Source organism: Oryctolagus cuniculus, chromosome 5 (assembly GCF_964237555.1).
Source record: "Oryctolagus cuniculus chromosome 5, mOryCun1.1, whole genome shotgun sequence".
Lineage (NCBI taxonomy): Eukaryota > Metazoa > Chordata > Mammalia > Lagomorpha > Leporidae > Oryctolagus > Oryctolagus cuniculus.
The window spans coordinates 159,773,182-159,787,755 of NC_091436.1; the positions used below are offsets into that span (position 1 = coordinate 159,773,182).

At 45.8% G+C, this 14,574-nt stretch overlaps 1 protein-coding gene across 1 annotated transcript; it reads left to right on the plus strand.

Moving 5' to 3' along the window:
- Positions 1 to 648: 648 nt before the first annotated feature.
- On the plus strand, positions 649 to 6,414 carry GCM2 (glial cells missing transcription factor 2). The gene is made up of 5 exons (XM_051855988.2): positions 649 to 738; positions 2,931 to 3,183; positions 3,285 to 3,397; positions 3,923 to 4,048; positions 5,494 to 6,414. The coding sequence occupies exons 1-5, from the start codon at positions 649 to 651 to the stop codon at positions 6,412 to 6,414; spliced, it is 1,503 nt and encodes a 500-aa protein (XP_051711948.2).
- Positions 6,415 to 14,574: the final 8,160 nt, after the last annotated feature.

A 14,574-nucleotide genomic window follows, 5' to 3' on the forward strand; every position in this document is an offset into this window, starting at 1 on the left:
ACACGCACAACACCAACCGCAAGAGCTCCAAACCCGGACCAGGGTTCCCGCGCTGCCCCGGAATTCAGGGCTGGCTCCCGGAGGACTTAGCTGGAAAAGCTCCACACCAAAGTCCTAGATCTAAGCCCCTCTCCGAAACACGGAGCCTGGGCGAGTTTCAAAGTAAACTGGTTTGCAACTTAAATGAGACGTTTCCACCCCACCCCCGTCCCAGCGCCTTAGCGTCAGGTTCCCTTGGCTTCCCGGCTCGGCTCAACGTTGATGTCTCGGTTCCTGGCTCTGTCGGAGAGGGGGTGACTTTACAGAGGGGGGCGAGGAAAGGCGGAGCGGCTGCACCTGAGCGATTATAAACGTGCGGGATGCTGGGGTCGGGCGAGTGCCTTCAGCACCGCAGCCGGGGACAGGGCTCTGCCTGGCTCCCGAGCTACAGCGCGCAGCTTCTGGATTTTTATCTCTCTCTCTCTCTCTCTCTCTCTCTCTCTCTCTCTCTCTCTCTCTCTCTCTCTCTCTCACACACACACACACACACACACACACACACACACACACACACACACCTTTCCTTTTAAAGAGAGAAAAGCCGCCGTGCGCCCCTCTCCTCTCTTCTCTTTCAGGATCCCGCGCGGAGAGCGCGGGCGAAGCGCACCGATGCCGGTGGACGCCGGGCAGAACGCGGACCCTGTGTGCTCCCATGGGATGAAGCTCACCTGGGACATCAATGATCCGCACATGCCCAAGGTGAGAGCGGCACGCGTGGCGCGGTCCATCCAGAGAAGGGGAAATGGCAGAGACCCTGTGAGCAGACCCCCCCCCCCCCATTTCTGAGCGCCCTCACACGCAGAGGGAATTTCTGTATTCTCTACAAAAGATAGATCTGGGTTTGGGGCTGTGTCTTCTCCCCGCGATTTCCTTGTGCGCTTGTCTCAAAACACAGCGAAGGCAGCAGGAAAAGGCCATCAGGAGACAGTAGACTCCCTCACTTTCCTTTACCCAAGAGAGAAATCAAATGCCTCTCTGCTCCTCCACTTATTTGAAATCCAGTAGAAATTGAGGGAAGAATCTCAACAATGTAAATACCACTGCTTCTCTCGCATTCAAACTGTGAAAGAAGGCTGTAAATGGAGGCGACTTGAATCTGAAACAATTTATTCAGCCATTCTCTACTGCCTGGATGAAGGAAACTCCACAGTTACACTCATGGGGCCATCAGCATAGTCATTCTTTTAGGGTGAATTTTTTGTTTTAATGGGTGGGAATAGAGAGAATGAACTGGGAACTGAGCAGTACCCTTGGTGATGCTGGTTCAAGTCAAAAAGTCCTGGTTGCAGGTGAGGGGACCATGGGAGTTGCTTCCCCACACATTTGTGAAGGTAGACCTGCAGCAACATGGTGGCACAGGGTCAAGAGACATAGCATTTATTTATCTTCTATTATGTGCCAGATGGGTGTTCAGAAGAACAGCATTTCATTGGAATGCAACATGTCTTTGGACGTGCACTTTGTAGTTTGTTTCAAAGTCTACCTACTTCAGTGCTGCACTGTGCATCTGTGCACAAGTGGACCACAGTCCACACGTGTGTCTCGTTCTTGCTGACTTCTGTCCACATAAATCCTCATGGAAAACATTCTGAACTTGTATTTTAGGTGAGAGTCACCTCCAAATATGCAACAATGGCTCATCTCTCAAGGATTTTCTTTTGCTTGGGAGATGGGTTCTTCAGTAGGGAATGTGTGTAACATCTCAAATGCAACAGACTCATTGGAATAGTGAAAGAAAATAGAGGAAACGTAGCAAGCTAGCACTGCTCTGCCTAACCAAAGGAGAAGCTAAACAGGCTCCCTGACCTTGAGAGAGTCCTTGAGTTTGCCTTAGTCTCAGAGATGGACCTGTCATCAGGTGGAGGAACTAGATAACCATCTCAGCTCTGCCTTGGCCCTACAGTCCTGTTCTCTTTGTGTGTATCTCTACACATACAAGCATGTCAGAGCGAATGAAACCCAATCCTGCAATCCTTTGCTGATGTTTTGATTTTCAAATAACCTCCTCTGTGTCTTCACCTGCCGTGTCCCTGGCCCCGTAGCTGGGTGAACTCTGGGGCTCAGTCTGTACCGTCAGGGGGGGTTCAGTCTGTACCGTCAGGACAGAACTCAGGGTATACTCTCAGTGGCTGGTTTATTACTAAGATGCTAAAGTTGAATGTTCAGAGATACTCGCGTTTAATAAAAACATGGAGTTAGCAGCATGAATACATCACTTGGGACTTAACCTTAAATCAGTATATTAATTTATGCTAAGCTGGCAGTCTAGAGGAAAGCTGTCTTTGCTTCTCTGATGTTCTGCAGACATTGCTGATTATGTTAAAGTCCATTTGGTTTGGCATAGGGCATCAAGAGCTTTTGGGAAAAAAAACACACTGGGCTGTAATACAGATTTTTCCAAGGATAAAGTTCATCCCCATGATAGAGAATTGCAGTCCCTTTTTTACCCTGGCACTTTCACACTCCACTTGAAAATCGCATTTAAACAAACCAAGAACTGGTAAGAAACATAGGCTGTGGAGTCCAAGTGCCGGGGTACAAATCCTAGAGCTGGGTCTTGTGAGCTGTGTGACCTTGGCCACGCCAACTGACCCCTCTGATGTCCATGTTCTAGTGGGTAAAATGGGCAGAGTAGTACTTCCTGCCTGCACATGTGGTAAAGGCTAGATGAATTAATACAGTGTAGCGTTTAGGAGACAGGCAGTGTATACTCACCAGTGACTAGCCATTTGTCCCAAAGGCCAGGAAGAGCAGCATTTTGTGGTGGTATGGTTTGGTGTTTTGCAACATTTTTTGGATTGAACAATAACCTGTTCTTCTTCTAATGGGCTTGGAGAAAAGGGCGGTGCGTGTGCTTGGAGCCCGGCCGAGTTCAGCACCTGTCTTCACAGGAGCCAGCCCACTTCGACCACTTCCGCGAGTGGCCCGACGGCTACGTGCGCTTCATCTACAGCAGCGACGAGAAGAAGGCGCAGCGCCACCAGAGCGGCTGGGCCATGCGCAACACCAACAACCACAACGGCCACATCCTCAAGAAGTCGTGCCTGGGCGTGGTGGTGTGCGCGCACGGCTGCGTCCTGCCCGACGGCTCCCGGCTGCAGCTGCGACCGGCCATCTGCGACAAGGCGCGGCTGAAACAGCAGAGTGAGGGCGCGGCGGGGCGGGGCGGCCTGGGAGTCGTGGGTCCTCTCCCCCATCTTCCCGCAGAGCCCAGGGTCTAATCTCTCTCCCTCCGGGGTTTGCAGAGAAGGCGTGCCCCAACTGTCATTCGCCTTTGGAGCTGATTCCTTGTCGAGGGCACAGCGGGTACCCTGTAACCAATTTCTGGCGGCTTGACGGCAGCGCCATATTTTTTCAGGTAGGTGAGGTGAGACTATAATTCGTGATGGGCATGGAGTGTAGCTCCGGTGGCCAGAAATGGGTGTTGGATCTCCCCAGGGACCTGCTAGGCAGTAGTTAATAAGCTGTGTGTTTCTTTAGGGCTGTGGTGGACCAAGGTATAGTTATAGCTCATTTAATAGGTTGAAGGGAGTGCAGGTAATCTTTAAAAATGTCTACTATTGATGCCATTTTATTCGAGAATTCTTTTTCCTATCATTTAGGAAAAAGACAACTTGGGATCTTGGGAAGGCATGATTAACTCAGGCCCACATGGCTAGCTTCAAGGGGTAGGGGAGCCTTTTTTATAACATCATTCATGGTCATACAAAAGTCAACTTAAAAATTAGCTGGCTGTAGATTTATTGAATTGCAGCTCCCCCTGCGGTTGCCTTGTCAGGGCCAGACCACATGATTTTGTGGGCCTTATACTGCCCATGAGCCGGGCCTTCCCCACTCCTGCTTCAGAGGAACAAACATCTGACTCATTTCTTCATTAACGCAGGCCAAGGGGGTCCACGACCACCCAAGACCAGAGAGTAAGTCGGAGACGGAAGCTAGAAGAAGTGCCATTAAGAGACATATGGCTTCTTTCTTCCAGCCCCAGAAGAAGAGAATTCGAGACCCTGAGGTACTGGGGAGCTGGCCCAGCACTGTGCTCTGTGTCCATTTCCATAGCAGGATACACTGATAATTAATTGAAATATGAATCTCATACAGTAATTACAAAGTTACGATCTTATGTGAAAATTATCTATCTCTGACAAAACATAGTGTCGACATTGGGACAGAATCTCTAAATTTTCACTTGTTTTATTTATTTGGAAGGCAGACACCCAGAATGCTTGCAATGGCCAGGGTTATGTCAGGCCAAAAACAGAAACTGAGAATTCAACTGGCATTTCCCATGGGAGTGGCAGGAACCCAACTACTTAAGCCATCACCTGCTATCTACCAGGGGGAGCATTAGCAGAAAGATGGAATCAGGGAGTTTAGCTGGGACTCAAACCCAGGTACTCAGGTATGACACGTGGGCATCTTAAACAGCAACTTAACTGCTGTGCCAAAGCCCATCTCTGGAGAACGATTCTAATCCCTCCTTAAAAAAAAAAAAAAAAAAAACACCTTAAGGACAACAATATAGTTAGGGTGTGTGCTGACATCCAAATACATGATCCAGTTAGTGACAAAGGGATACCATAGACTCCTTGACCATGGGAGAGACACTTCAAGACCACCAATGGATGCCTCAAACTTCAGGTCACACGGAGCCCTCTATGTACTGTATGTATGTATGTATGTATGTATATATATTCATAGCTATATATATTCATATCTATAATAGAGCTTAATAGAATAATTATAATAATATGTGTTAATAAAGCTCACAAATTATTTCTGGAATTTTCCACTTAATTTTTTTGAACAGTAGTTGACTGTAGATGATTAAGGGAGGATTATGGCAGGTGCATCCTTGGGAGAATGCTTTATGTTGCTTACACAGGACCAGATAAAATTTCTTGGGGAAGTTTGATCCAGTTTGACCTTTCGACTGGAGCTTGTCAAGCAGGCAAAGTGTTAGTGTGAGCAGAATAGAAACTGACCTTATTCCAGCACTTCCTCTGTGCCACGTACTGATCTAAGAGTGTCATACATCTGATGGTTACAGAAACCCTATGATCAGGTTGCTGTTATTAAGTCCCATGCTTGAAATGAGAAGTCCAAGGCTCAGAGAGGTTGGATTAGCTCAATTAGTGAGGGGCAGAATAAGGACTTGAACCCAGGACTGTGTGGCTCCTGAGTCTGCCCTCTTATGCAGACAATATGGATGAGAACAGGGTCATTTGCTTCTCCAACCCAAATGCCTGGCTGCCAGGGACCTTCCGTGTTCACTGTGTGATACTCAGGCCTGAGTCAGCTCAAGCTTATCTATCCCTAGACCATGGGCCCAAATCCTGTACCTGAGCAGTTCTGTCCACACCACTGGGAAGTTGGGTTTTATTTATGTGATTGGCTACTGTTACAGGAGGGATGTGCAAACAATTTATATATTGTATGTCTGTATCATTTTTTTAGGCAGGAGAGAATCAAGACAGACGTGGAGATTTCAACACACCACCCCTGGAAAATCCAGAACTGCTCGACACAATTGCTGACCCCAGCTTCCCTATTTCAGCTCAGACTTGCCCCTCCTTCCCAAACTCTGAGGCTTACAAAGCCACCTGTGACCTTGCCACCTTTCAAGGAGACATAATGCCACCCTTTCACAAGTACCCAACCCCAAGAATCTATTTGTCCAGGCCAACTTGTAGGTATGAATTGGCAGGCCCTGGTTACACAAATTCGAACCTATATCCTACCTTGTATACAGATTCCACCAGTGTCCCTAATGAAACAGAGTGGGTTCATCTGAACACACTTCAGTATGATGTCAATTCCTACAATAGCCATGAGAGAGGCTATGACTTTACCAATAAACAGCATGGCTGGAGACCAGCTCTTGGGAGACCTGACCTTGGGGAAAGAATTGACCATGGAGAGTTCCAGGCCATGGCCACTAGGCCTTATTATAACCCAGAGGTTCCCTGCAGGCATCTCACATCCCCCCCAGCAGGTGCTCCAGCCCTGCAGACCGTCATCACCACCACCACCAAAGTGTCCTACCAGGCCTTCCAGCCCCCTGCTCTGGCTTACAGTGACCATGTGCTAGAGCACTCCAGCCTTTCCAGCTGCAGCTATGTTTCTGAAAATGCTCTGATGTCCGTCCATCCAGAACCCTTGGACCCCCCAGCCAGCACCAACAGAGCGGACTCTCCTCTGACACTTCCAGGAGACTGCCGGGCCATCAGACCCACACTGGACTTCCCTCAGCAGGAGGCTCCCTCGAGAACAGACGGAGCAGACACTTGGGACGTGTGCTTGTCTGGGCTGGGCTCTGCAATGAGTTACTCGGATAGGGCGGTCCCATTATTGAGCTATGACAATGAGGACTTCTGAAAGACAATCCAGGATGCACCCAATATTGACTGGTGAACCGGCAGGCAATAGAACATGAAATGACACCTATCTTACTCTTCTTATACATAAAGAAATAGAGATTTCTTTAGCAGTCAGGATGCTGATGAGCAGAGGCAATGGCCAGCTGGGATGCTGAGATGGCACAGGGAAAGTTTGCACAGCATTTTGAGACCAGCTATGGGTGCACAGAAGTAGCTTGGGAAGGTGAGAATCTCCAAAATGAGCCAATCAGCCAACCGGAGCCCACAAAGGCTGAACACTGGCCCAAGTGCACTGAGCTTGCTGGCTGCAGCATTAGTCAGGGATCCCAGTTCTGGTTCGAAGCCAGCCTTTTCTCCACTCGACTTTATAAGGGAATTTCACCCCTCTCTATTTGGCTGTTAGAGACTATCTAAAGAACTCCAGGAAGAAATTTGCAAAATCTTATCCCCTGAGTCATTTCATAAAATTTTATTTAGCATGTAGAACCTGTTAAAATAGCTTCAAGAGCTAATTTTGATTATTTTATCTCCTCCCATTTTTTTTAAGGAACTCTTTGGCAATGATAAAATACAATAATTTGTAAAAGAATTTGGGTTTTCAGTAGTAGCTGAATAGCTTTTCTCTTTACATAATGGTTTTCATTACAGAGACAGCCTAACAATGATATGTGTTTAATGAATTCTTACTGTACTAAAGATTTTTTCTTGATTAGTGTTCAAATTGAAATATTTTATTCATGTATAGCTTTACTGTTCCTTATAAATGTAATTTATAATGTTCAATTAAATATAATTAAACATTTTAAAGTAATGTAGCTGATGCTTGAGTTATTTCAAAACAGAATTAGGAAAAAAATTCATGGTAGCACCTGGAAACAGGTTACATAATATTTTTATATAGTATTAAAGCTTATTAAATAGTTTGATAGCTTTGTAGTTTGTTTTTGAAATGTTATTATTATACTCTGTCACCTCTTCTCAACATTTGGAGGACACACATATGAGCTTTTGCTTTGCTCCCAATACTTAGAGGATATATACTAAGCTTTCAAAGATAACAAACCACAGAAGAAACACATATTTGAGAATGTGGGTGGGAAAGAGGTATCATCCTCAAATTTGTGTACAGGACCCAGTTTGTATGACTAAATTACGGTTATGTCAGATGTCATTTTAAATCATCGGGTGTCTTCTAGGGGCCACTTGATTGATAAAGTCCTAACACCCTGATGTGATAGATACCTGCAGTACTAACCACAGGTTCCACATGCAAGAACACACCCCTGTGATTTTCCAGCCAACTTTTTTGCCAAAGGAAAGGAGACCTAGTCTGCTCATGGGTTACTTTTTCTCTAGATTTCCATTGCCAAAATTCAGAGCTTACAATACATTAAAAAAAAAAGATTTATTTATTTATTTGAAAGAGTTACACAGAGAGAGGGAGAGGGAGAGGGAGAGGGAGAGGGAGAGGGAGAGGGAGAGGGAGAGGGAGAGGGAGAGAGAGATGTGTCTTCCATCCACTGGTTCACTCCCCAGATGGCTCCAACAGCTGAAGCTGTGCCAATCTGAAGCCAGGAGCCAGGAGCTTCCCCCAGTTCTCCCACGAGGGTGCAGAGGCCCAATTACTTGGGCCATCCTCCACTGCTTTCCCAGGCATATTAGCAGGGAGCTGGATTGGAAGTGGAGCAGCCAGGACTTGAGCCAGTGCCCATATGGGATGCCAGCACTGCAGGTGGCAGCTTCACCCACTACGCCACAGCACTGACCCCACAACATATTTATGTATAGTATAAATATATCCTGGATCCTGAACACATATTAATTTATTTAATCCTCCCAGCTGTACTCTGAGCTACTTGAGTTAATGAGAGAACTGGGTTGGAGTCCAGGGAGACCTAAGAATCCATATTCAGGTTTTTTGAAGATGGTAGAACATGGAGGGCACTTACTAATTTAGTCTAGGAAAAGATAGTTTAAAAAAAGTGGAGAAAGTGCAAAATTGGGGAAGAGTTAGGGAGAAAAATGAGAGAGGAACCTACACACAAATTGGAGGGACACTGTGGACCTATGTGGAGGGTGTAGCACACACAACTCAGGTCCCCAGCAGCTGAGAGCCTCAGCACCAGCTTTGGAGTGAGGTGGGACTGACTGCAGCAGCCCACGCCACTGGTGATAAAACTGCTGGAAGAGCCTGGCAGGAGTCCAGCTTGGAGCCCTATGGGAGACAGTGTACCTGCCAACCTATAGGAAAAAAGGGGGGCGTGTTTCTCTCTCCCCGACCACCCGGCACTGGCATCCTTAACTAGCTGAGAGAGGGTGGGCACCATTTTGGACATACGTAACAGTTCTATCAGCTCATATCAGTGTGCCTAGCAATGAGCCGAGAAGAGATTTCTGAGTCTGGCTGGGAGAACTGACAGGGGGCTGGGTGCTCATGACTGCGGGAGACTTGTATGCCAGGACTGTGAAAACACTGTGGCTGTGTGGGAGGGTGCAGGGTGTGGCTGTTTTGTTTTGTTTTTTTGTTTTTGTTTTTGTTTTTTTTTTTGACAGGCAGAGTGGACAGTGAGAGAGAGAGAGAGAGAAAGGTCTTCCCTTGCCGTTGGCTCACCCTCCAATGGCCACCGTGGCTGGCGCATTGCGGCTGGCGCACCACGCTGATCCGATGGCAGGAGCCAGGTGCTTATCCTGGTCTCCTATGGGGTGCAGGGCCCAAGGACTTGGGCCATCCTCCACTGCACTCCCTGGCCATAGCAGAGAGCTGGACTGGAAGAGGGGCAACCCGGACAGAATCTGGGGCCCGACCGGGACTAGAACCCGGTGGGCCAGCGTCGCTAGGTGGAGGATTAGCCTGTTGAGCCACGGCGCTGGCTCATGGCTGGGATTTTGAGCAGTCACTGTGGGTGGCTCCACACATTCGGGACTTCCTGATTTCCTGGTGAGGGTTATTGCTTCAGGAACCATGTTATACTGAGGACTGCACAGATCCTTTGTGTGACTTGTGTGGTGGCACAGATGAAAATTGTACCCACTGGGGCTAGTGTCCAGGTATTGGTCTCCTATGAGGAGAGGAGGTGAGTGTGAGAATATGCCAACAGAGCGGAACAAACAACTCCTCTGGTAGAGGGAGGGAGGGAGGGCGGGCAGGAGGGAGGGAGGGAGAGAGAGATTGATTTACCATATTCAACTTGGGTGTCACCTTGGATACTCCCCCTCACTGTGGAGTACTGAACAGAGCTACCTGACCACACCCAGAACACACCTCTGGGTATTCACTGAAATGCTGGACACTACACTAAGCCACAGAAGCATAGTCCAAAGATAAAAGTCAGCACAGGGGGGAAACAAAGACAAACCAACATCTATCTCCACAAATGCATAATAATAAATGAACAATTCAATAAACAATAAGGAAGAGAGCATGACACCCCCAAAAGAACATACCACTGTAATACTACAGTGTGAAGATGAAGAGATTGAAGAAATGCCAGAAATGGAATTCAAAAAATTGATTATGGGATTACTTAGAAGTAATCAGAAGCAAATCCATGAACTAAAGAAATTCATACATGACATGAATGAAACTTTTTCCCATGAAATTGAGTTTTTAAAAAGAAATCAAGGGGCCAGTGCTGTGGTACAGCAGGTTAAAGCCCTGGCCTGAAGTGTCGGCATTTCATATGGGCACCGGTTCTAGTCCTGGCTGCTCCTCTTCCAAGCCAGCTCTCTGCTATGGCCTGGGAGGGCAGTGGAGGATGGCCCAAGTCCTTGGGCCCCTGCACTTGTGTGGGAGACCTGGAAGAAGCTCCTGGTTCCTGTCTTCAGATTGACACAGCTCCAGCCGTTGCAGCCATCTGGGGACTGAACCAGTGGATAGAAAACCTCTCTCTCTGACTCTCCCTCTCTCTGTAACTCTGTCTTTCAAATAAATAAAATAAATCTTTTTTAAAAAGAAATCAAAATTAAATATTGGAAATGACGAATTCAATAGATCAAATTAAAAATGCAGTGGAAAGCCTTAACAACAGATGCAGTCAGAAAGAAGAAAGAATATCTGAGTTGGAGGGCAAATCCCTGGAAATTTTGCAGTCAGACCAAAAATTTTTAAAAAAGGAAAAATAAGCCAGTGCCGCAGCTCACTAGGCTAATCCTCCACCTGCGGCACCAGTATCCCGGGTTCTAGTCCTCGTTGGGGTGCCGGATTCTGTCCCGGTTGCTCCTCTTCCAGTCCAGCTCTCTGCTGTGGCCCGGGAAGGCAGTGGAGGATGGCCCAAGTGCTTGGGCCCTGCACCCACATGTGAGACCAGGAGGAAGCACCTGACTCCTGGCTTTGGATCGGTGCAGCACCGGCCATAGCGGCATTTGGGGGGTGAACCAATGGAAGGAAGACTTTTCTCTTTGTCTCTCTCTCTCTCACTGTCTAACTCTGCCTGTCAAAAAATAAATAAATAAATTTTTTTAAAAGGAAGAAGCAATTGGAAAACTAAAAAACAGTATTGGAGTGTTGGAGATCTATGGAATACTATTAAATGACCCAACATACGGATCTCAGGAGTTTCTGAAAGTGTGTAAAGAGAGAATGGATTAGAAGGCTTTTCAGTGAAATAATTACAAAAAGCTTCCCTAATTCAGAAAAAGAAAGGGACGTCCAAGTACAGGAAGCACACAGAACTCCTAATAGATATGACTAGAATAGATCTTCACCACGACACATTGTACTCAAACTCTCCTCAGTAAAACATAAAGAAAAGATTCTAAAATATGCACAAGAGAAATGCCAGATTACTTTCACAGGATCTCCAATTAGAGTCACTGCTGACTTCCCATCAGAAACCCTACTAGGCTAAAAGAGAATGGCAAGATATATTCCAAGTCTTAATTGAAAAAAATCTGAGGCCAGTACTGTGGCATAGCAGGTGAAGCCACTGCCTGCAGTGCCAGCATCCCATGTGGGTGCCAGTTTGACTCCTGGCTACCCCACTTCCTATCCAGCTCTCTGCTGTGGCCTGGGAAAGCAGTGAAAGGTGGCCCAAGTCCTTGGGCCCCTGCACGCGTGTGGGAACAAGCTGCTGGCTCTGGATCGGCGCAGCTCACTGGGGAGTGAAGCAACAGATGAAAGACCTCTCTCTCTCTGCCTCTCCTTCTCTCTCTGTGTATCTGTGTAGCTCTGACTTCCAAATAAATAAATACAAATCTTTAAGAGAGAGAGAGAGAGAGAGAGAGAGAACCTGTCAACCCAGAATGCTGTACCCTGCAAAGCTCTTGTTTATGAATGAAGGTGAAATAAAGACCTTCCATAACAAACAGAAATTGAAAGATTGTCACCACTCATCCAGCCTTACAAAATATTCTTAAAGATGTGCTACACACAGAAACACAGAACCATGATCATCACTATGAAAGAAGGTGAAGGCAGGATATCTCCCAGTAAAAGTACAAAGGAAATCCAAAGTAACATTAGGAATACTTATGGAAAAATAGCAGGGCCAAGTCTTAACTTATCAATAGTAAACTGAATGTAAATAGACCCAACTCTCCAGTTGAAAGATACATTGGCTGAATGAATTAAAAAACAACACTTATCTATTTGCTGCCTACAAGAAACACATCTCACCAACAAAAGTACATGCAGGCTGAAAATGAAAGAATGGAAAAATATATTCCATGCTAACAGAAACCAAAAAACCTGGTGTAGTCAACCTAGTATAAAAAAAATAGATTTTAACACAAAAACTGTTAAAGGAGTAAAAAGAAGGGCACTATGTAATGATTAAGGGATCAATTCAACAGAAAGAAATGTGCATATATATATATATATATATATATATATATAAATGTATACAGACCTAATTACAGGGATCCTGGCTAATTGAAGGAAATGTTAATGGATAAAGAGAGACGTAGACTCCAATACAAAAGTAGTGGGGCACTTCAACGATCACTTTCAGCAATGGACAGATCAACCAGACAGAAAATCAGCAAGAAAACAACAGAGTTAATCAATACTATAGACCAAATGGACCTAACAGATATCTACAGAATTTTCCATCCTACAGCCTCAGAATACACATTCTTCTCAGCAGTGCATGGAACTTTCTCTAGCATAGACCACATGCTAGGCCAGAAAGCAAGTCTCAGCAAATTCAAAAATATCGAAGTCATACCCTGCATCTTCTCTGACCACAATGGAATGAAGCTGGAAATCAACAACCCAAGAATCTCTAGAGCACATGTAAACACGTGGAGACCAAACAATATGCTCCTGAATGAACAGCGGGTCATTGAAGAAATCAAAAGAGGAATCAAAAAATTTCTGGAAACCAATGAAGATGACAATACAACATATCAAATCTTATGGGATACAGCAAAAGTAGTGTTAAGAGGAATGTTTATAGCAGTTGGTGCCTGCATCAAGAATTTGGAAAGAGTCAATATCATCAAAATGTCCATACTACCAAAAGCAATTGACAGAATCAAAACACCAAAGACATTCTTCTCAGATATAGAAAAAATTATGCTGAAATTCATATGGAAAAAGAGACCCCAAATAGCTAAAGTAATAATATATAGCAAAAACAAAGCCAGAAGCATCACAATACCAGATTTCAAGCCATACTACAGGGCACTTTTAATCAAAACAGCCTGGTACTGGTACAAAACAGATGGATAGACCAATGGTATAGAATAGAAATGCCAGAAATCAACCCCCACATCTACAACCAACTCACCTTTGACAAAGAAGCTAATATCAATCCCTGGAGCAAGGACAGTCTCTTCAACAAATGGTGCAGGAGCCAATGCAAAAGAAAACAAAACAAAAAAAACAAGCTCAGATGTGACTTTTGGCATCTGGAAGTGTACCCACAGTTTTAAGGGGTCTAGACAGTGGTCAATATTCAAGAGTCAGTCCGTAGGGGTTGGTGATGCAGAAATGGGCAAAGAGAGAACATACCCATGTGTTGGGCAATACCCTGGCTACCACATCTCTAAGGAATCAGTACCAGGCAGCATGACTGCATAGCACAGGGCTCTCACAGGCTTGGTCAACTGAGGAAGGTCTTGGAAGGTGCAGCCTCTGGTTCATGTCTACTACTGATCTAGGAGGGAGAAATCAGTTATAGGAAATGAGTAGAAGCAGCAAGCTTCCAAGGGCCTGTCATATTCTTATTACTAAATATTAACTATCAATGTCTCTTAATGATTAATTTATTATTATATTTCAAATATAGGGAATACAAGTGAGGATGCCAAGCCAACTGACATGCTTTATTCTGATACACTCATGGACAGTTTGACCCCTGCCTACAGTTTGACCCCTGTCTACATCAGCTGCTGAGCACAGGATGATGAGGCAAAGAGGCAAGGTCAAGTGGCTAGCACTGTGGCAGAGCAGGTAAAGCTGCCACCTGCAGTGCCAGCATCACCTATGGGCGCCAGTTCGAGTCCAGGCTATTCCACTTCCAATCCAGCTCTCTGCTATTGTCTTGGAAAGCAGTGGAAGATGGCCCAAGTCCTTGGGCCCCTGCACTCACGTGAAAGACCCAGAAGAAGCTCCTGGCTCCTTGTTTTGGATCAGCGCAGCTCCAGCCATTGTGGCCATCTGGGGAGTGAACCAGCAGATGGAAGATCTCTCTCTCTCTCTCTGTCTCTCTCTCTCTCTGCCTCACTGTAGCTCTATCTTTCAATCGAATAAATAAATCTTAAAAAAAAAAAAAAAAAAGAGGCAGGGCCAGGCTAAGAGCAGACATTGATCAGGGCAGATTTCCCCAGGGAGACTTTGCTGGCAGAGAAAGACATTCAACAGAAACAAGGTTATTCCTTTACAAGCCATTCTTCCCACTCATGAATTGGGCATACTTGAAGTAGACTTGATATACTTTGCTGGAAGGACCTCAAAGCATTGAGCTGAACCTCTGATAATTTCAGTGGAACGTTTCTAGGAGATGCCCACGACTGCTTCGTATAATTGAAGGATCCTATCAAACAAAATTCACTGATGATCTGAGATACACACTACAAATGCTATTACGAATAGAATTCCCAAATGGCAACATGATTTGAGAAACGCTGTCTCACTGCACTCACACCCTCCCTCGATGCCACGCAGCCTTGGTGGCAAATTTGAACCATTTGGGGAGCTTAAAAAACCCCAGAATGC